This window comes from Melopsittacus undulatus, chromosome 3 (genome assembly GCF_012275295.1).
Source record: "Melopsittacus undulatus isolate bMelUnd1 chromosome 3, bMelUnd1.mat.Z, whole genome shotgun sequence".
In the NCBI taxonomy this organism is placed as follows: domain Eukaryota; kingdom Metazoa; phylum Chordata; class Aves; order Psittaciformes; family Psittaculidae; genus Melopsittacus; species Melopsittacus undulatus.
The window spans coordinates 35,442,672-35,464,386 of NC_047529.1; the positions used below are offsets into that span (position 1 = coordinate 35,442,672).

General features: G+C 37.7%; 1 protein-coding gene across 1 annotated transcript in view; it reads right to left on the bottom strand.

Moving 5' to 3' along the window:
• Nucleotides 1–21,715, bottom strand: part of CSMD1 (CUB and Sushi multiple domains 1) — a 1,105,213-nt gene that overhangs the window by 120,211 nt on the left and 963,287 nt on the right. Inside the window, exons 38-41 of the mRNA XM_013130058.2 lie at nt 20,288–20,406; nt 15,375–15,444; nt 13,278–13,394; nt 9,067–9,276 (exon numbers count right to left, since the gene is read on the bottom strand). Of these exons, the coding sequence (XP_012985512.2) occupies nt 9,067–9,276; nt 13,278–13,394; nt 15,375–15,444; nt 20,288–20,406 (516 nt within the window). The remainder of the gene's footprint in view (nt 1–9,066; nt 9,277–13,277; nt 13,395–15,374; nt 15,445–20,287; nt 20,407–21,715) is intronic.

Here is a 21,715-nt window from a genome sequence, read left to right on the forward strand (position 1 = left end):
AACACTTCAACATAGAAATAATTCCTTTACAGAAGAATTGTATTAGCAGAGTTGAACATACAAACACATCTTAGGAAAACTCACAATTAAGGTTGCTTAAACCTTTCATTTAGTCTTACTTCACATTTCTCCAGTATCATGCTGTGTATAACTGTAGACTCAGGAAAAAATTTCACTTCTCAGACCAGATTAGACTAGCATGGGTTCATCCTTTTCTGCCGAGCAGCTTTCCAGCCTCTCTTTCCCAAGTGTGTAACACTGCAGGGGTTGTTGTGGCCCAAATGCAGGACCTGGTACATTGCCTTGCTGAACCTCCTGCTGCTGGCCAGAACCCATTGATCCAGCCTGTCCAGATCCCTCTGCAGAGCCTTCCTATCCTTCAGCAGATCAACTCTCCCACCCAACTTGGTGTCGTCCGCAGATTTACTGAGGGTGCACTCAATCCCCTCGTCCAGATCATCAATGAAGATATTAAACAATACTGGCCCTAACACCAAGCCCTGACGGACATCCCTAGTGACTGGTTGCCAACTAGAAGTGATGCCATTTATCCCCAGTTTTTGGACTCAGCCATCAGCCAGTTTCCAACCCAATAAAGAATACACCTATCAAGGCCATGAGCAGACAGTTTCTCTAGGAGAATGCTGTGAGAGACAGTGTCAAATGCTTTACTTTACTTGTACTACATACACAATGTTCACAGCCTTCCCTCATCAACCAGGTGAGTCACCTTATTGTAGAAGGAGATCACACTGGTCAAGCAGGACCTGCCTTTCATGAACCCATGCTGACTGGGCTTGATCCTCCCATTTTCCAGCACTTGCTTTATGATCACACTTAGGATCATTGGCTCCATGACATTCCCCAACACTGAGGTCAGCCTGACAGACCTGTAGTTTCCCACATCCTTCCTGCCCTTTTTGCACAGAGGTGTCCTGTTGGCCAACCTCCAATCCTCTGGGACCTGTCCACTAAACCAGGACTGCTAATAAATTGTGAAGAGTGGCTTGGCATGCTCCTCTGCTAGCTCCTTCAGCACCTCTGGGTGTAACCCATCCAGCCCTATAGACTTGTGCATGTCTAAGTGGAGCAGGAACTTGCTTAGTATTTCTTCCTGAATTATGGGGACTTCAATCAGCTCCCCATCTCTGCTATACAACTCAAGGAACTGGGTACCCTGAGGGTGGCTGGTGTGACTATTAAAGATTGAGGCAAAGGCAGCATTAAATACCTCAGCCTTTTCCTCATCCTCAGTCAGCAGGTTTCTCCCAGTAGAGGATGGAGGTTCTCCTTGGTCCTCCTTTTATGGTTAATATTTTTGTAAAAGTACTTTTTATTATTTTTTCTGGTAGTGGATAGTTTTACTTCCAGCTGTGCCTTTGCCTTTCTAACTTTTTCCCTATATAACTTAAAATTGTACTTTTCATGCGGTCCCTTCTTTCACAAGTGATAAATTCTCTTTTTTCCTGAGTTCAAGCAGTAGCTTCCTGTTCAGTCAGGCTGGTCTTCCCCAGCTGTTTGAGTTCTGGAACACAGTGACTGCCTGCTCCTGCACCTTAAGGATTTCATTCTTGAAGAGCGTCCAGCATTCCTGGACCCTTTAGTTCTTCAATAATGTTTTGCAAGGAATTCTGCTAACCAGCATCCTAAACAGGCCATAGTCAGCTCTCCAGAAGTCTAAGGTGAAGGTTTTGTTGACCTTCCTGACTTCTCCAAAGACTGAAAATTCAAATCATTTTGTGATCGCTTTGCCCATGACGGCCTCCAACCATCACATCACCCACCAATCCTCTGTCTGTGAACCACAAATCAAGCCAGGCATCTCCCCTAGTTGGCTCACTAACCAGCTGGGTTAGGCAGTTACTTTCCACATCCTCCAAGAACTTCCTTGTTTCTTCTCTGCTCTACTGTGCTACCAGCAGATATCTGTCAGGTTGAAGTCTCTCACGAGAACATGGGCAAGCAATCTTGAAACTTCTCCCAGTTGCTTGAAAAACACTTTATCCATAGCTTCATCCTGTCTAGGTGGTCTATAACAGATTCCTACCAGGATATCTACTTGGTTGGGCTTCCCCCTGATCTTCACCCACAAACATTCAGCCTTCCCACTCACAACACTGAGTTCAAGGCAGTTGATGCACTCCCTGACATACAATGCAATCCCCACTACGTCTTTTTCCTTGCCTTTCCCTTCTGAAGAGCCTGTAGTGATACACTGAAACACTCCAATTATGTGAACTGTTCCACCACATTTCTGTGATGGCGATTATGTCATGACTTCTCTTGTCACTAAAGGCCTTGATAAAAATTCTCTTTCCATCTTTTAAACAAATTGTACCATACCAGGTTGGAAGGGACCTCAAGGATCATCTAGTTCTATCTTTCTTGGCAAAAGCACAGTCTAGACAAGACCCTGTCCCACCGAATCTTGAAAATGTCCAATGTTGGAGAGTCCACCACTTCCCCAGGGAGATTATTCCAACAGCTGATCATTCTCACTGTGAAAAATTTTCAAGAGAAGAGTCTGGACTAGCTTTTTGGCAAAAGGTAGAAAAGCTATCCTTCACATGAATGTACCTAATGAAGCTGTACTTCCACTTAATCCTAAAGTGACAGATTTCCACGTTTCAGCTTTTGTACATCTAGGGAAAGATTTGTCAAGCTAGTAACCTTTATTTGTCGGGTTTTGGAGAACACCTGGCCTGTTAATATATGTTATACTTTCTCACAAGACCTTTTGAAGAATTGACTCAGAAGCTCCATCATAATTGTCTTTTTGCTGAATAAAGGTCATCAGATTTAACATGTTCAAATCATGTTGTGTATGTGCATGACCGTGCCTGTGGGAGAAAGGGAGTGCAATTAGAATGTTTTTATGTTTTCTGGAACATGTTGCTCTCCCAGTCCAACAGGTTAAGATTCTTACCTCATACTCAGCTGTACACTACACTAGAATTCAGAATAGACTGAACACGCTTTCAGAGTTCCAGTAATAGGATTCCCTCAGTAATGGAAGTCAGCAGGGCTTCTTTGAGGGAGGCAGATAAAATGTTTTATTTGTACTAAAAAGAGTACAAATAAAAATAGCACTAAAATAGTACAAATAAAGCATTTTATCTGCTTCCCTCAAAGAAGCCCTTGTCCTAAAGGGAAAGCTATGTGGTAAAAAGATGTTCCAGAAATACTAAAAGTTTGAGGTAACAGTAAACAATATAACCAGGGGTTAAAAACCACAAATATGTCTTAATAGTTATTAGACTAACTATATTCTTCTGTGTACTAAATCATGATATGAATCTCTCAGGGTCCATAAACACTATTTATTTATTCTGACTAGCATATATTTTGAGTCATTACAGCTGTATCCAGAGTATCCCGAGTCTGTAATTAGCCAACTTGGCTTGTCAATCAAACTTGTGTGACTATTCTTCTCCTCAGACCTAGTGTGCATAGGCTGTTTACATCTCAGATACTGAGATTCGACAGTCACACAACCTCAAGATTACCAGTCAAATGCAGTTTAGAAATGTTCGTCTAAGTATTTCTGGTTGCTTCCTGCCTTTGCTGCTTTTTGTAAGTATTAAAAACACAGCAGTGAGAACAAAAGCAACCCCTTTTCAATGCCTTTTTGTTTGTTTGCTTTTAATTAAAGAGTACAATCTATGATTCTATGATATTTATTTCAACAACAGAAAAAGTGTAATTAAAATTAATCTTGCTATTTTAAAATTCAGGCACTTTTAAAGTCCTCTCATTATCCTACAAATATATAATAGTGCTACCTAATTAAATTTATCTTAACTGTTTCAGATAGTTCAACAAGTAACTGGTATTAATTTCCTTCTTGCCACAGGTGAAATTAAAGGTTTTTCCAACACACACAAATCCAGTAACTCAGTCTGATCACAGAATCACAGAATCCCGAGGGTTGGAAGGGATCTCAAAAGATCATCTAGTCCAAAACCCCTGCAAGAGCAGGGTAACCTAGAGTACATCGCACAGGAACTTGTCCAGGTGGGCCTTCAATATCTCCAACGTAGGAGACTTCATAACTGAATATATACCATTGCTTACATATTGCAATTGGAAGGCTGAAGTGATAACAAAAACATGAAAACATCAGAGCATAAAACAACAAGCAGCTGGCCAGCAATGGTACTGAGAGCTGTATCTTCTGTAGGGTTGTGCTAAGGAGACAAAGCTTTTTCCTGCATTCAGAAATATGCATTACCTAGGTGATTTAGGTTATATATTCAAATGTTGTGCTATAAGAATTCACAGGCAGTGCTTTAGAAGCAGCACTAGCTGCTTGCAAGCATGGGAAGCAAATGTTTTCCTTTTCTCAGCGTGCATGCACTTTTCTTCCTCCCAAAAATAATGTGCCCAGAGTACAATCCCAGGCTATATTAAGCTTCAATTTTGTAGGTACTTTTCTGTCTTCAGCAACTCAGTAGAAAAACTGAGAAATAGCTTTATTAATTCTATCATTCACTATACAATATTCATATTGTTTGCTTTCCCCTGAGATGAGGGGTTATCAAAAAGCCTTATCCTTCATAAAATACTAAGATCCCTAGAAAACTTAATTTTTTATTATATGGAAGTTTGCTTGAATAAGCATACCTATTAACAATCTCCCTTTAGCTTTAGGCTAGTATCTTTATAAAAAGGCACCTACCTTGCAAAGAAAGTGTGCTACCTTAATGCCACAACTTGCATTCTAGCTAGTACAGGAAAAAAGAAGTCCTTGAATTGAACCAAGTCTAGCACCATTCAGTAAAAGGACAAATTTAATCTGAAATTCAATGTAAATTTAATGCATTAAGCCATGCAGTTGTGTGGGCACTTCCTAATATAGAATCATAGTATCATGGAATACTTAGGGCTGGAAAGGACCTTAAGATCATCTAGTTCCAACGCCCCTGCCATGGGCAGGGACACCTCACACTAAACCGTGTCACTCAAGGCTCTGTCCAACCTGGCCTTGAACAATCCCAGGGATGGGGCATTCACAGCTTCCCTGGGCAACAAATTCCAGTACCCTCACCACCCTCACAGTAAAGAACTTCTTCCTTCCAATCTAAACTTCCCTTGTTCAAGTCTTAAACCGTTACCCCTTGTCCTATCACTACAGTCCCTAATTCCATATAGGCCTCCTTATAGGCCCCCTTCAGATACTGGAAGGCTGCTATGAGGTCTCCATGCAGCTTTCTCTTCTCCAGGATGAACAGCCACAACTTTCTCAGACTGTCTTCATACAGAAGGTGCTCCAGTTCCCTGATCATCCTCGTGGCCCTCCTCTGGACTTGTTCCATGTCCTTTTTATGTTGAGGACACCAGAACTGCACACAATACTCCAAGTGAGGTCTCACAAGAGTGGAGTAGAGGGGCAGGATCACCTCCTTTGACCTGTTGGTCACGCTCCTTTTGATGTAGCCCAGGATACGGTTGGCTGTCTGGGCTGCGAGCACACATTGAAGCCACCTCATGTTAAGTTTCTCACCAACCAACACCTCCAATACCTTCTCTGCAGTGCTGCTCTGAATCTCTTCTCTGCCCAACCTGTAGCTGTGACTGGGATTGCTCCCACCCAGGTGTAGGACCTTGCACTTGTCATGGTTAAACTTCATAAGGTTGGCATCAGCCCACCTCACGAGGGTGTCAAGGTCCCTCTGGATAGTATTCCTTCCCTCCAGCATGTCACTTGGTGTCATCAGCAAACTTGCTGAGGGCGCACTCAATCCCACTGTCCATGTCACCAACAAAGATGTTGAACAAGACAGGTCCCAACACCGATCCCTGAAGGACACCACTCGTTACTGGTTTCCAACTGGCTATTAAGCCATTGACCACGACTCTGTGTGTGGCCACCCAGCCAGTTCTTTATCCACCGAGAGGTCCATCTATCAAATTGATGTCTCTGCAATTCAGAGACAAGGATGTTATGTGGGACAGTGTCGAAAGCTTTGCACAAGTCCAGGTAGATGATGTCAACTGCTTTACCCCTGTCCATCACTTTTGTAGCCCCATCATGGAAGGCCACTAAATTGGTCAGGCAGGATTTCCCCTTTTTCCTGTCACCAAGCACCTTGTAGTTTTTCATGTGCCCTAGCATGCCTTCCAGGAGAATCTGCTCCAAGATTTTGGCAGGCACACAGGTGAGACTGACTGGTCTGTAATTCCCTGGGTCATCCATTTTCCCCTTCTTGAAAATTGGGGTTATATTTCCCTTTTTCCAGTCATCAGGAACTTCACCTGACTGCCATGACTTTTCAAATATGATGGATAGTGGCTTAGCGACTTCAATTGCCAGCTCCTTCACGGCCTGCAGATGGATTTCATCAGGTCCCATGGACTTGTGTATGTTCAGATTTTTAAGATAGTCTCAAACCAGATCCTCTCATATAGTGGCCCTAGTGTCATAATTCTCACAGTCCCTGCGTCTGCCTTCCAAGACTTGGGTGGTGTGGTCAGAACCTTTGCCAGTGAAGACCAAGGCAAAGAAGTCATTCAGAATCTCAGCCTTCTCCAAATCCAGGGTAGCCAATTCTCCTAATAGCTTCTGGAGAGGGCCCACTTTGTCCCTAGTCTGTCTTTTATTTGCAAAGTACCTATAGAATCTCTTCCTGTTATCTTCAACATCCCTAGCCAAGTTTAACTCTAACTGGGCCTTAGCTTTACTAACATGGTTCCTAGCTTTACTAACATGGTCCCTAGCTTCCCAGACAGCATCCCTGTATTCTTCCCAGGCTGCCTGTCCTTGCTTCCACCTTTCATAAGCCTCTTTTTTCCCTCTAAGTTTCCTCAGCAGCTCCTTATCCATCTAAGAATTTCTCCTAATCTCCTGCTGCACTTCTTTCTAGTTGGGATACAACATTCCTGAGCTTGTAGCAGGTGATATGCAAAACATTCATTAAGAAACTAGAATGGGTTTGGTGATTGTGACTGCAACTATGGACTCTTTTTGCCTACTCAACTTTTTTTAAAGCTACATCATGTTAATTTCATTTTTAGAAACACAATGCTTTTTTATTTATGGAACTTTTTTCCCCAATTACAGTATATTAGGACATGCTAAAATGGAAACCATTAGAAGCAGTCTGAAAAAATATCTATTAAATATATAAAGATGTCAGGTCCTCAGATCCATCTGCTTTGTTTTACAAATTCATTTCTATAGAAATGGCAGAAGTGGTCAAAATCAAAAGAACTGATAAAACTTATTTTTTTAAATATTTAATATAAATTTGTTTTCTTTGCAGAATTTAGTTTGTGTGTGTTACATCTACTTGCACTAGTATATACGCTCCAGTTTTACATACAATCTTTACTTATTCCTGATGATTATTTATTCACTTTTATTTCAGATACCTGTTTCAGATGCCCTGAGAGATTAGATATTTTTTGAAATATGCTTCTTGGAAATCATGTAAGTTATTACTGGGTCTTTTTTGGTGTAGCAACTATTAGGTTTACCTGGCCTGGAGCATGGATGAATTCAGTAACTTGCTTTGTCAGCAAGTGAACAAAGGCTGTTTGTTTTAATGTATATTGCCATATATCTACATAATATTGATACATTTTCTGTTTACCGACAACTGGGCACTACATTCATATAAGCAGACACTAAAATGATTAAGCCTTTTCTGGATTACTTTACTTTATTTGCATTCCCAAGCCCTTGTAACAAAATATAGAAGTTTTATGTCAGGGTAAAATGTGATTAGGCTTTACGCATTTATGTACCTTACACTGCAAGATTTCAGAGAATTCAGCATGTCTGAATTTACCTTGTCCTGAGCTGGTCTTAGTTCATTTTAACAACTGCTAGCAGGCAAGTGACTACTATCTAACATGTTTTAGGTTATGCTCTGCAACTACAATGTACACTAAAGGCCTGTCAAGCCCCGGCAGTCACTGCTTAACCTTTATAGTAACTGAAGGTGGGGAAAACAACTTTCAAAGTTTGGGTGGACACCAGAAAGAAAGAAGATGACTGTGGTAAGAAAAATGTAAAAATAAATAACTGAAGTGGAACTCAAGACTGAAAAGTAAAAAATACCTATCATGAACATCATGTTTCCCAGCAAAGAGCTTGTGATGCTGATGGCTGTCTCTCCAGTTCTACAGGAAAAAGACAGAAGCTGGTGGTGTTAGCTCCATAAGAGCACCAAGAAGGTGAACAAAATACAGAAAAAAATGAGGTAGACTGGAGGAAGGTTTTGCATGACAATTTCAACTACATTGTTTATGATTTTGTTCTGTGTTAACTGACTTGGACAACTTTACTGACTAAAAAGAAATTCTCAGCTTTCTATGTATGATATGCTTCCTTTTGGCCATAGAAGATTTTGCATGTGACGCCCATGCCAACTTTTCATATTTTATCTCCCTCACACATTTGTGTCACATGAATAGCAGTTAGGCAAGACACAGTATGTATTAAAATGACTTATGACAAGGAATATTCCAATTGGGTAGCCAACAAGCCAAACCGCACTGGTATCTGTGGAGTAATGCCATACCTTTCCTCTCAATAGGGCACCATTTCAGGACTCTCTCATCCATGTTACTAATAGCGCTTTTCATATATTTCTAGGAACTGTGAAATCTGACAGAAATTTGCCAATGCTTTCAAAATTGCATAACAGAAGCATATCAACAAGTATTACAGTCAGACATCACAACAGCCTAAATCCTGTCATCCAAGCAAATCAGACTAAGATTAATTTGACATATGACTTACTTACTGAAAGGCAAACAACAAAGAAGAAAAAATAAACAAAATAGTGAATATTAGCAGTATTGTCCAGTAACAGTACACCTTAATGGGATGGAAAGGGCTATCAACTTCGCAACCTTTGGCAAAGGACATCACTTTAGCCACAGATTTTTATGTCAGTAAAATAAAGACTCCAATTCAACACAATTTCAGTTGAAAAAACGTTCAACACCTGGATTAAACAGTTTTAAAAATGCTATTTCCTCTATCTGCAACATTTTAAAAAATTAAACTTTTTATTTTTCCTATTTAACCACAGAGTTCATATACTAGTCCCTACTTACCTTGGTACATCAACTTAAATCCTTGCCTGTTTTCTGAGTGGTCACTGTAAAAATGGACAAGCGTTTCATGAGTAGTACTAAGCAAGGGTGATGGAAGTTCCATTCCACTAAACTGTCCAATCATAGAGCTGGTGTGGTAAGGCCCATTCTGAATTTCAAGGAAATCGTGATTTGCTTCAGTAGAGAAATTCAGAAATTGAATGTGTGCACCTGCAGCATTGAAGAAGAAAGAAAAATTCAGATCCTTTAAGGTCCCTTCCAACATAAACCAGTCTATGATTCTATGCTGCTTAACACAAGAGCATGCAAATTAAAAAAAGGAAAAAAAACATTTTAGGCACTATATTTATATTTTAGTCACCATTCAAAGTGAAATGCTTAAATTAATAAAATAGCCATTAAATATTGCAAGAGTTGGAGCTTCTAATTTTTTGGTACCCAATAAATACCATAACCACCCTTGAAGAGACCATTAAAGGAAGTCACAAAGTCAACAAACAGATATTTATCAGGTTTGAAAACCAGCCAATAGAAACACTCAAGGGAGGTGCACATCACAAATTCTGCTGTGTTGTGGCATGGTCAGGACTCAAGAGCATTACTGCAGCTGGGCCAGGTCTCTTATAGAAGCTCAGGATCAGCACAGCACTAACAGTGACCTTTCAGAGGCAGAAGTTCACATACCTAACTTCAACAGGGGAAGTCTAGATCTGATGTAAGGAGGAAGTTTTTTACTGTAAGGGTGGTGGGGCACTGGAATGGGTTGCCTAGGGAAGTTGTGAATGCTCCCTGGTGCTGTTCAAGGCCAGGTTAGACAGAGCCTTGGGTGACATGGTTTAGTGTGAGGTGACCCTGCCCATGGCGGGGGGTTGGGGTGTTGGGACTAGATGATGTTAAGGTCCTTTCCCACCCTAACTGTTCTATGATTCTACGATTATATTTACTACACCTTGTTTTTTTCTGGCCCATGTCACCCATATTTGCCTCCTCTTCCCTCCAGCTTGGACCACTGTGTCTTTAGAGCCATTCTACTCTGTATGCAGTTCCATAAAATGCACTGGACTCTAGGCTGGTGACAGGTATTTTACTCAGGATCATTGATCCTAAACCCTCTTTGGAAGTCAGGAGGCTGAACTAGGCCATTCTCACAAAATGAAAAGGAGAGAGACAGCTCCCAGAATGTCGAACAGTTGGAAATGTAAGCCTAATCTCACGAGAAGAGCTGCTTTTAAGTTCTGTCACTACTTCATGTGGACTAAGGACTTGGAATTCAGGCTTCTCAAACTATATATATATATGTATATGTATGTGTATATATATCTATATATATATATAATATAATACATATAATATATGTGTATATATATGTATATATAATATCAAAAGAGGGATGGGGGGTGAACCGCTCGTTTGAAAGCCAAGAAATACCATGTAACTTTCAACCGCACTGCTTGGGGCTAACCTCACTCTGCTAGACTATGAAGAATTAGCTGGAATGGAATAAAACAGAAATACTGAATGAGCTAACAAAGCAATGTAAAATATTCAATGAATTAACTCCCTGCTTTAAATTCTTAGTTAGCAGTAGAACATATTTGTCATTCCAGGAGAGTACTTTATAGATTAATCACCAGGGCAAGTCATGAACTCAGTACTGCCCTACAGCTTATTTCTTTGCCTCTGTGGTTTGATATCCCTTGTGTATAAGGAACTTCTTTTTTTTGTCCTTTACAGGAGAAACTAAATAAGTCACCAAATAAACCGGTTGTTACAGAGCATGTGTAACAATAGCGGATAGATCCTAGTTCCTTCTCTGACCTATGCAGAGTGTAAGATATAAAAACAAGTATTTCAGATGCTGAATAAGAAAGCTTATTCCAATGCTATAAATAAGGCACATACAGAACATATTGACGTCTCAGGAACAGCCACCTCTTGTATGATGTGTGATACGGTTAGTCTGACTTGAGTGAAGTCACTCATTTTACAGTGCTCTCAGGACTTATGATGAAGTAGGACACCAAGCAGCTTGGAAACATCTTGACTTCAGTATCAGCATTTAGTGATTCTCACCAGTATCATTATTTAGTGATTCCCACCAGTATCAGGATTTAGTGAGTATGCTGGATATAAGCAGCATAGAAATTCTAAAGAATTAAGCAGCCACGTGGTATAATACTTAAGTTACTAAAGTGACAAGCTGAACATTATAACTGGCATATCTATATAGACCTCAAATCAGCGTTTAGGTGTTTAAGCAGTATTAGCCTACTGTTCTGAAATAAGTCTCTGCTGAGCCAGATTGAATCATCCATATATAATTACTGAGAGGGAATTTATACAACTAGTTGTAAATATTCATTATAGAAAAAAATTTGCATTTTGAAAGTAAAAACTAGATTTATCTGTTACTTAGAAAAATGTAAATGTCTAAAATAACCACAGTTTAAACACAAACATAAATATGTATTTTTCCTAAACGTTTTTCAAAGACATTAATTTCAATTAGAGGACTGTCCTGAGTTCATCAGTTGCAATAATTTTTCTCAGTCTCAGTAGCTGGTGCAGTGCTGTTTTTGACTTTCAGCCTGGGAACAGCACTAATAACACCGATGTTTTTAGTTGCTGCTAAATAATATTTACTCTGAACAAGGACTTTCTGAGTCTCATGATCTGCCAGGGAGGAGGGGAAACCAAAAGGAAGCAGAGACAGGATACCTGACCCAAATTAGCCAAAGTGTATTCCATGCCATGGCACACCATGCCCAGCATATGAACTGAGGGGAGCTACCCGGAAGAGCTACATCAGTGCTTGGGTCGGGCTGGGTATCAGTCATTGGTTGAGGAGCGGTTGTATTCTCTTCCTTTGTTATTTCTCTTATCATTATTATTATTGGTGGTAGCAGTAGTGTTTTGTGTTATACCTTAGTTACGGACTGTTCTTATCTCAACTCATGGGAGTTAAATACTCTGAATTCTTCTTCCCATCCCTTCGGGAGCAAGGGTAGGAGTGGGGATGCAGGTAGTGAGCGAGTGGCTGTGTGGTTCTCTTTGCCAGCTGTGCATAAACCATGACATGAATGCAAATGGAAAGCACAGAAAAGAAATTCATTTACAGAGATGGGTACAGTGAATTTCATAATGAGCTTTTAAAAGTATTTTTCTTATTTGACTATTAGCATTGAATTCACAGTACCAGGCATAATGTTTCACAGCAAGAAAAATATTCCTTTCTTATTTCCCATAATGATGGAAGACTGTGTTTTATACTTGCACTAATAGATCCTTTGTCATCCATGACTACCTTATCAACCTAATTCTTATTTATTTGTAAAGGTATTTTCTGTATGACAATATTTTTAACGGAAACCTTGTATACACAGGAGTCACGGACAACGTGGAGACGATCAATATGACCTAATGATTGCCAAACTTTATTAGATACAGTGCTCTTCTTATACCCTTACTCCCTTATGTAACAGCCTTGGATACTGAGCTCTAATTGGTTAGTCTAGAGGTAACTATCGTTTATAGAACTAATGTTTACAACTTGTTATAATTGCGATTAAATACCTTACTCTAAAAATACAGTGGGAAACTACAACCTTGGCAGAGATCATTCTCTGCATGTTTTCAGTGGAAAATTACAGAGGCCTAACAAGACAATTGACCTTGCTTATGCCTGCCAAAAATCTTCTTAATTTACAGTAACAAGGCTCAGGGTATCGGGATCACTCACTACGTGGCCTTGGCTCTTTAAGAATTCCCACAAAACCTAGAAAGTTTCTAAGTTGGAAAATGTTACCTGGGACTTGAAAAACACTTTTAGAATGTTTTTTAACCAAATTCATAGTGGTAGAAATAAGGTTTTGTCCATTTTCATAGAATGTAAGAAATACTATTTGAAAGTCGCTTGGGGAACAATGAAAGGACATTAAACAGAAGACCAATCATTAATTTAGAACTTACATTATCTCCTTCGTCTGGCATCTTTAAGCAGCAAATTTCATTTGCTCTGAAATCAGTTTCTGAAACTGGCTGAGTTTTACAAACAACAGGTTGCTTTTACAAAGGTGTATTTTTAAATTGGCAACCATTTTTAAATTAATTCACTGGATAAAATCTATTTCGTAGGGGAATTTAGAATATTCTTATATACAGTTAAATTTGGTGATTATAAATAATTGTTCCTTAAATGAAAGATTACTTACCATATCCAATAGGCAATAAAATTTTCCACGTACAATCTAAGTTACTGGGGTAATTTCCAGGAAAGCCAGGGCTCAGGATCACACCACCCATGCTTGTAAGTGTTCCACCACATTTAGCTATTAAAAATAAAAAGAAAGTCACTGTATCTTTCAATAATTTCTTAATATATAATGAATTGAAAAAATGATTTTCTATTTTACCCCCATGCTCCCTAAACAGTGAATTTATCATAGTCAAGACATTACTCATGGAGAAGAAAAAAAAAAGAATTTGCGTACTATCTGTATGCTTTTCTTCAGCCAGTTCATGTGTTTGAAGATTGAAAAGGCACCATTTGCACCATTTAGGATGGAATAAAGCTAAACTATAAGTAAATGAAGCAACTTGTAAAGAAGTGGCTGAGTTTACACTCTCACTAGGACAACAATATGGATGAAGAGCAACTTCAATAAATCAAATCAAAAACTTGTAATTTATATTTATTATTTGAGGAATCATTACGTTAAAGCCCATGACTTTTCATGTCAGGTATTAAAGGGATGCATGACCTGTGATACTTTGACACTTTGCATTATGCTAATTGTACTGAAAAAAATTAAAATAACCTTCTGGTTAGACAACACAAGAAATAGAATCAAAAAAGGAAGAACTGTGCTAAAAAGCTTAGACATCAGTCTTGAACTTCTCAAATATCTCTACGTCCCTCCAATGCTAAATATATTATTTAGTTAAAACAACAGACTTTGGTTTGCCCTTCTAGAAAAATCAACATTTTAAAGGTTGGGGGGGAAGGGAGGAATCATATTTTAAGGGCTTGTTTCTTTTCTTTTCTTGGGGTTATTTTAGCTTGCAGGATAACATTTCATGAGCTAAAGAGGAAAAAAAAAATCAAAAAAGAACCCCAGAAAAAAAAAAAAAACAAAACCAAACAATCCCCTCCCCCCCCCCCAAAAAAAAAAGCAAACAAAACAAAGAAACCAACACAAAAACCCCCAAAGCATAGTTTTTGAACATACAGTTTTTGAACTATACTTAATATACAAGTTAATACATATGATTAGGCCAAGCCCCATGCCAACCAAATCCCAAAATACACCTTCCTGAATAAATTTTAAAACTGATTTGAAGGAAATGCACCGCTTTCATATTAATCAGAAGTGACTGCTTCTGTACAAGTTGACAAAACAATGTAATATATAGGCCCAAATTCACAAGGAACCTTTAAAACCATTTCACATTGAATTGCTTAGTTATCATCCCAATCTTTTCAACTCCTCTTAGATACGAGCTAAAAGGCACAGCTTTTGCTGATTGAATACTGAAGTTAAAAGCATTCACTGAAGAATGTATTTCAAAGCTGAAGTGATAAAATCTTACTATGGATCTGTGCTTCTTTCCACTCCATTCCTGCTTTTTCTTGAAATGTGCATGCAAAAGACACCAGAAACTTAACTCTCTTAAACTTTGTTTAACCAAGAAACAGTGCAACAGAGCAAGATTATTTTCTACATAGGGAAAACTCACATCTGCTGAGTAAGGTCTTGGTATGCTCAAAAAGGAAATATTTTATAGCTTTGCTTTTTTGCTTAGCATCATTTAACAGCTTTCCGAGATGAAAAGAGACAGCGTTTTCTTGTTCCCTTTAGCTCTTTCATTCCATAACCCCTGAAGGTTTGGCTTCAGAGCTCCCCTCTACTGCAGACAGACTGCCTGCTTCTTTGAGAAGTTTCCTAGGCTCCGTGCATGACCTGGCTTGTTCTTGAGAAGTTTCTCTAAGCTGAACATGTTACAAAAGGAATGTGTTAACTTCCTCTCCGTTCTGAAGAAGATTCAGCCTGAATCAAAGCAGAGTATTCAAGACAAGCTAAATAATGGTAAATATCCTGGTTTCCTCCTTTCTCCACTGATAGTGGTTTTTTTAAATAGCATATACTATATATAAAGAAAAAAAAAAATCTGTATTTCACAGATGGAAATGGAAACTCAAAGAAGTTTTGAATTAAACAGAATTAAGTGAAGCAACAATAGGCCTGAAAAAAACAGGAGTTTCTTCTGAGTGATGGTCAGAACACACTGAAAATAGTAAGTATCCATACCAATGCAGAGAGGAGATGGATAGTTCCAGCGTCGAACTGTTCCTGGCATACAAGAAATATGAGAACGACCCTGTTCGGATAAGGCAAAATATTAGATTACAGATACTCATTATGAGAATTTTCATGTAAGCAGAGCTACAGAGGACCTCCTGGATTGTCTTATCTCTGTGGTTTTTTTTATCAACCAAGTGCATTATAATTTCTTTTTTGAATTTGTTAAACTCTATTTTCAAATACTTATTTTTCTACTGGACAAATGTTTTAAACCACTCTTCCTTTGATAACTTGAAAACCTCTTGAAGTTTTTTACTAAATTTAAGTCTTGTTACAAGACAGAAGCAGCTGACTATGTGCGTTCATAATATGGTCATTCAATATGGACTACAAGCTCTCTATTTCAATTCCAGGGTTCTCACACTAGCTCATTTTCAGGCTGCAATCTGGAGTGAATCAGCTATTACTCTGAGTGAGAAGTACACACAAATAGAGGATTTTTTTTTGCACATCTGCTTGCTACAGATGGTATGGATGTGGATCATACCAAGACAGTCATCCATGGTTACCAGCAGGTCTTGAATTCTCACATGGCCTCACAACATGACTCACTGCATACATGCAGCATCTAGTCAGACAGCTATAAAAGTACACATACTTCTTTATTAAGTTGTCGTGTTTAATTTACTCTGTCTATTTTTAAGAAACATCACAAGAATGAGAAAAATGACATCTGTAACCTGCAAAGTCTATTCTCACATACTTTAGGGTGGCTGCCCAGGACCAACTGCAAAATGCTCTCAGCTTTCCTTGCACTGTATCATGGTCTGAGCATGTTTTGAGGTCAGGTGTCCTGTCTCTCCTTCCTCCTGGACTCCCCTCCTCCACCTGGCTGGAAAAAAAACCTTGAACAAAAACACCCTCAAAACATGCTCAAACCATGACACACTGATACAGTTTAAACTGATGACATTAGCACAAACAAGTCTTTTTTTTTCTTAATCAATTCTGTCCTCTGAGGAGCTCAGGTTATGCTGAATGGAATGGTGAAACTGAATAAACTGTCAGGAGTGAAAGAGCCCAGTACAAAGATTGAGACATGGGACTGAGGGCAAGGTTTAGTTTCTGTTTCATAGAATCAGAGAATCATAGAATAGTTAGGATTAGAAAGGACCTCAAGATCATCTAGTTCCAACCCTCCTGCCATGGGCAGGGACACCTCACACGAAACCATATCACCTAAGGCTTCATCCAACCTGGTCTTGAACACTGACAGGGATGGAGCATTCACAACTTCCTTGGGCAACCCATTCTAGTACCTCACCACCCTAGCAGTAAAGAATTTCTTCCTTATATCCAGTCTAAACCTCCGCTGTTTAAGTTTCAACCCGTTACCCCTTGTCCTATCACTACAGTCCCTCACCAGCATCCCTGTAGGCCCCCTTCAGATACTGGAAGGCTGCTATGATGAAGTGGTAAAATAAAATGACAAAAGTTAACAGAAGATTATTTTAAGGCTTAAAAAAACCCCATTTGGATATACAAACCTGGGTATGTCATTTACCATCTCCTTCATTTTTATCAAGTGCATTAAGAATCTAATATTTGGTATGGTAGTACATTTTATTAATATAATATGAAGAATTATTTAAATATTACTTCTCCATAGCAATCAAATTCTAATTAAAAAAAATAATAAAAGAAGTAAAAGGCAGCAAAGGAAAATCCATTTAATTAAATGATTTCCACATCATTTGGTATGTTTACAAATAAGAAACTACACATGCAACCTTGAATAAAGCTCATAGGGAATTGTATGGAGTTGTATGGAATAAGCTACTTAACTTAATCATGTAGTTAAGCATATTTAGACAATCAGCTTCTGAAAGACTAACTGAAACATTTCCAAAAATGGCTTGGAAGGGAAAAAAAAAATCAGCTTTCATTAAAATTAAGAAAAAATAAATTAGTCTTTCTTCTTATTAAAATACTGCAAATTTATAACAACTCAATAGAAGACTTCTTAAAAAAAAAGCCTTTTTCTTTTAATGGAAAAATGTGCAGGCACTTACTGTGTCATCTTAGTTACTTGCAAAACAGATGAGATTTTGAATAATTTACTTAAAGCAATATTCCTTGATTTATTTTATTCTCTTTTCTTAGTCTTCTATGATTGCATGTTCTGATGTGAGTTGGGGGGAAGCCATAATTTAACTACCACAGTTAGGGGAAAAAGTAAAATGGCCTATAAAAATCTTTTGAAAAATAAAATGAAATTATTCCTCTGGCTTCAAGCCTCTTCCCAACAAGAGCACACTCTGATTTCAGTCTTTTAAAGTCCCCTCCTGAGGGGAGACACTTAATCCTACAGCTAGCAATTACCTTTCTTATGCATCTCCAGGTAGTAGTTTGAGCTCTGTGACTTTTCTGGTAAGTCTCAATTATAAACTAATCCACACCTGATTGTTATTGCTAGCTGTGAATATGTTCTCTAAAGACTGAGGGTAAATTCACAGCTAGACTGAAAAAGTTATGCTGATCTATAGTTGTTGAAAAGCAAACATACTGTGCCTCACAGAACTCATTTTCATTATTTCTTTTTAATTTTGAGCCATTTTACTTGTCTGAGCAATACACTATACATACATGTGTATGCACTTTCTTACAGCAGAGTTCATACAGCATAGAAATCCTCATTAATATTTTGAAAATATTCAAACTATTAGATTTGGATATTTAAGGTTTTTTGTTTTACACTTTAGACAAGATCATGAAACTAGGGGTTTTAAAGTCAAATTAACATGGTTAATATTAAATTTGTAGATGTGTAGAAACAGAGGTCAGAAATACAGTTAAGAAACAATATACTATGAAATTCTAAGAAATTATTTCATTATAGAATCCCTTTAATATAAAAAGGAAAGTGCAGTTAGTCATATTCAAGGACAAAAGACCTCCATACAGATAAAAGATGTCACGTGGTTTGCGACAGTGATATGCATGGTGTATAGGAGTTAAGAATTAATATAGGTTATATGCAGATATATTCCTCACAAACACACAATTATTTTACGCTAATACTGTATTTATGAACTCACATTTCCGACTTTTTTTTCTAAATCAAAATAGATTCAGAACATTAAGTCAAAGCTTTTTTCTTCTGAATTCACTACAAAACAAAGTGCCTATCAGGAACACTCTCTAGCTTGTGATTATTACTAAACTGTGATGCTTCACCTAGGCCAAAAGCATGCCAGCACTCCATTCTAACAAATTAATACCACTGAAGATCAAATTTCAGTTCACATAACTTTGCCTTGGGGATGGAAACATAGAGGTATCTGTAGAATATGGCATTTCATCATATACTTAATTTAATGTTACTTTGAAATAGAAAAAGATTAATTGTTCATTAGCAGTCTTTAAATAAAGTCAGCATCTATTTGGGATTCAAGGTTTGATGACAGACCTTTCAAAGGGACTGTGAAATAAGAATATGATATAAAATATATCATTTTCTTACTGATATGACTGCTACTTACAAAAGACACTATAAGGGAGAAATGGAATGGCAAAGATGAAGTTAATAAAGTCCTAAATAAAGAGGTTTTAAACCAGTAGATATTTTCAGAATAACATTAGATTTTCCTTTGCTGGAAACAGAAAAATTTAAGTAGTTTACCTATGAACCATCAGCTGGCTTGTAAGCAATCCTCAAACCATTAAATGACCAGCAAGTGCTGAGGATGGGTAGAGTAGGCTTTACTGTACATGACTACTGAATCTTTTTCCAATTAGGATAGTTGTATGATGGAATCCTTTTTGCTATGGATCTGGGATGCTTCTGATAGAGGCTGTTAACATTCATGTTATTAAAGTAAAGAGCATGGATTAGGTAGAAGACTTGACCCTGTAGCTGTAGTATAAGACTGAAATGGTAAGCGCATTGCTGTTTACCTAGAGAGATTTTTTCAAGTGCAGCTGTTCCCACAGGCAGCCTAGAGATAAGATGTTCAGTCTGAATTCTGTCTGAATTTTAGGAGAATGGGAAGGAATACTGAGATCAAATAATAAGCTTATATATGGTGGAGCACTGAACTGGCAAACATCAGATAAGGACAAACTACTTTATCCTTCTCTGGAGCAGAGGTTGTGATGCTTTGCTTTCTCTGATACAGTGGTACGTTTTTACATTGCCTTGTGTGGAATCTATTACCACTCAAAAAATTCTGAACTCCAGTGTTTTCAATATATCGCACTGGTGATGGAATATATATAAATAGAGGAACAAACAAGGGAAGAAAAAAAGTTTTCAAGTCTTAAATATACATAGTGCTGTGACATTTACAAACAGCAGCTCGATAACATGTCTCCCATTGGAAACTAAATCAGTTCATGAACAGTGAACATCCCCAGTTTGTGAACTAATTTGGATTATTTCTTTCCTTGAAAGATTTTTAAGGGAAGATTTAGCATGATTAAAAATTGTTGCTGAAAATAATGCTACAATTTCTGAGCAGAATACGAAATTTAATGACATAACTGTGGTTAAAACTTCACCTAGAGGAACCACTTCCAAAAATGGGGAAATCACAGCACAGTTTCAATAAGCATAGTGCTACAACCATTTTCTAGAGAAAACATTTTAACCATGCTATTTTGTTGTCCGTTTTGATGGTTTTTTTTACTGCTTGATAGCCTAAGACAAGATATGCCAGCAGAGGTTTACTGAGGGCCAAATATGCTACATATTCATAGCTTTATAATGTGGGACTACTTAGGGTCTACTTAAATCATCTCTATGGACACACTACAGTCTCTTCATTAAAATAGGATTTGGGTGCTCTGTTGTAATTTTGTTGCAAGTATTCCACAGTGTATTAAACAAAGAAAAAAGAAAGAAAGAAAGAAAGAAATACCTGTAATGTATATCCTGGCTCACACTGAAATGACAAAACATCATTCACCATATATCTATCTCCTGATTTGATCCCATTGCTAGGAATTACTGGTTCAGGACAGGCAGCAAGGCCTACAGCTGAGGAAAGTCAACACAAAAAAATAGGTAAGTGGACAACAGCTCTTCACTGATATTTCCTGCTGTAACAAAATATATCCACAACCTTTTTTCTTTTAACAAAACATTAATTAAAAATGTATTTCAGGATAAAACTGAAATTTTGTTTAAAACAGAATGTTTCAGCACTGCCCTGCAGAATACAAATGGTATGACTGAAGTACAAAGACTGTATACTGTGACTGTACCAATTACTATGTCATGTTGCTATTATGCACTATGCCGTTTTATTGTCTTCAACTGGTATGGTAATATGGCAATTCTAGAGAAAGATTCAATTATACACTTTATGTATATTGTCTCTTTTTAACAACAGACGAACAGAAATACTGATATTAGGTGACAGAGCCTTTTGGAACAGTAGCTAAAGGCTAAGAGTATTAGTTTAGACAACTCCATTGATTATAAAGAATTTCAGGCATGTCAAATTTAGTATTCTTAACACAAAACTAAATCATTGTATAGTATGACAGAACAGTCTGCTCTTAAATATCTTTAACCCAGGTGTCAGCTAACAGATTAGTTTTACAGTTCTCCAGGATGAAAAATTTCAAATGTGTTTTTGTGAATTTGGCAACTTCAAGTATTAGCTTCTGCTTTTCATTGAGTCCATAGAACTTTCCTATTTTTTCCTTGACTGCTTGCCTAAGGAGTTTTTTAGTTAGCACAATTGAAACTTAAATATCAAATCTGCTGAGCTAAAATGCTCCAAATGAACAAGACATTTGAGACACTGCGGATTAGAACAAATAATTCTGTGCTTTTAAGATTTTCTTCACAAACAGCAGAATTTGTTGGTTTACAGTTTGAAAACAGAATCTCATTCCCTTTATAATATTAAAATTCTTAAAGGAAAAAATAAATTTCAAATGTTTAATCTTAATTGTGAAGTCATCTGTTAATTAAAGTTACTACTGAAACATAAATATGTAACTCCTGTATTTTAGTAAAATATGATGTACAGAAGCCAGAACATAATTGAAATTATTTTCACAATGTGTGAGGAGTTTAGAATTTACCAGCCCAAAATTCTGTAAAAATCAGATAAAAATAATACTTTCCTGAGTGTGATGTTGTGCGTCCTTCAGTTCACTTGTATAAAAAACAACTAACTAAATGCTACAACTCTCACTGTTATCTTATGAAATCTAACCCCTTTGGTGACAGTAAGTGGAACTTGACAGAGTGGTTAGTACAGAAATTACATGGTATTTGGCTTTACTCTCATATCTGACATTTTGGACTCTGTTGTTCCAGATGGCTCATCATG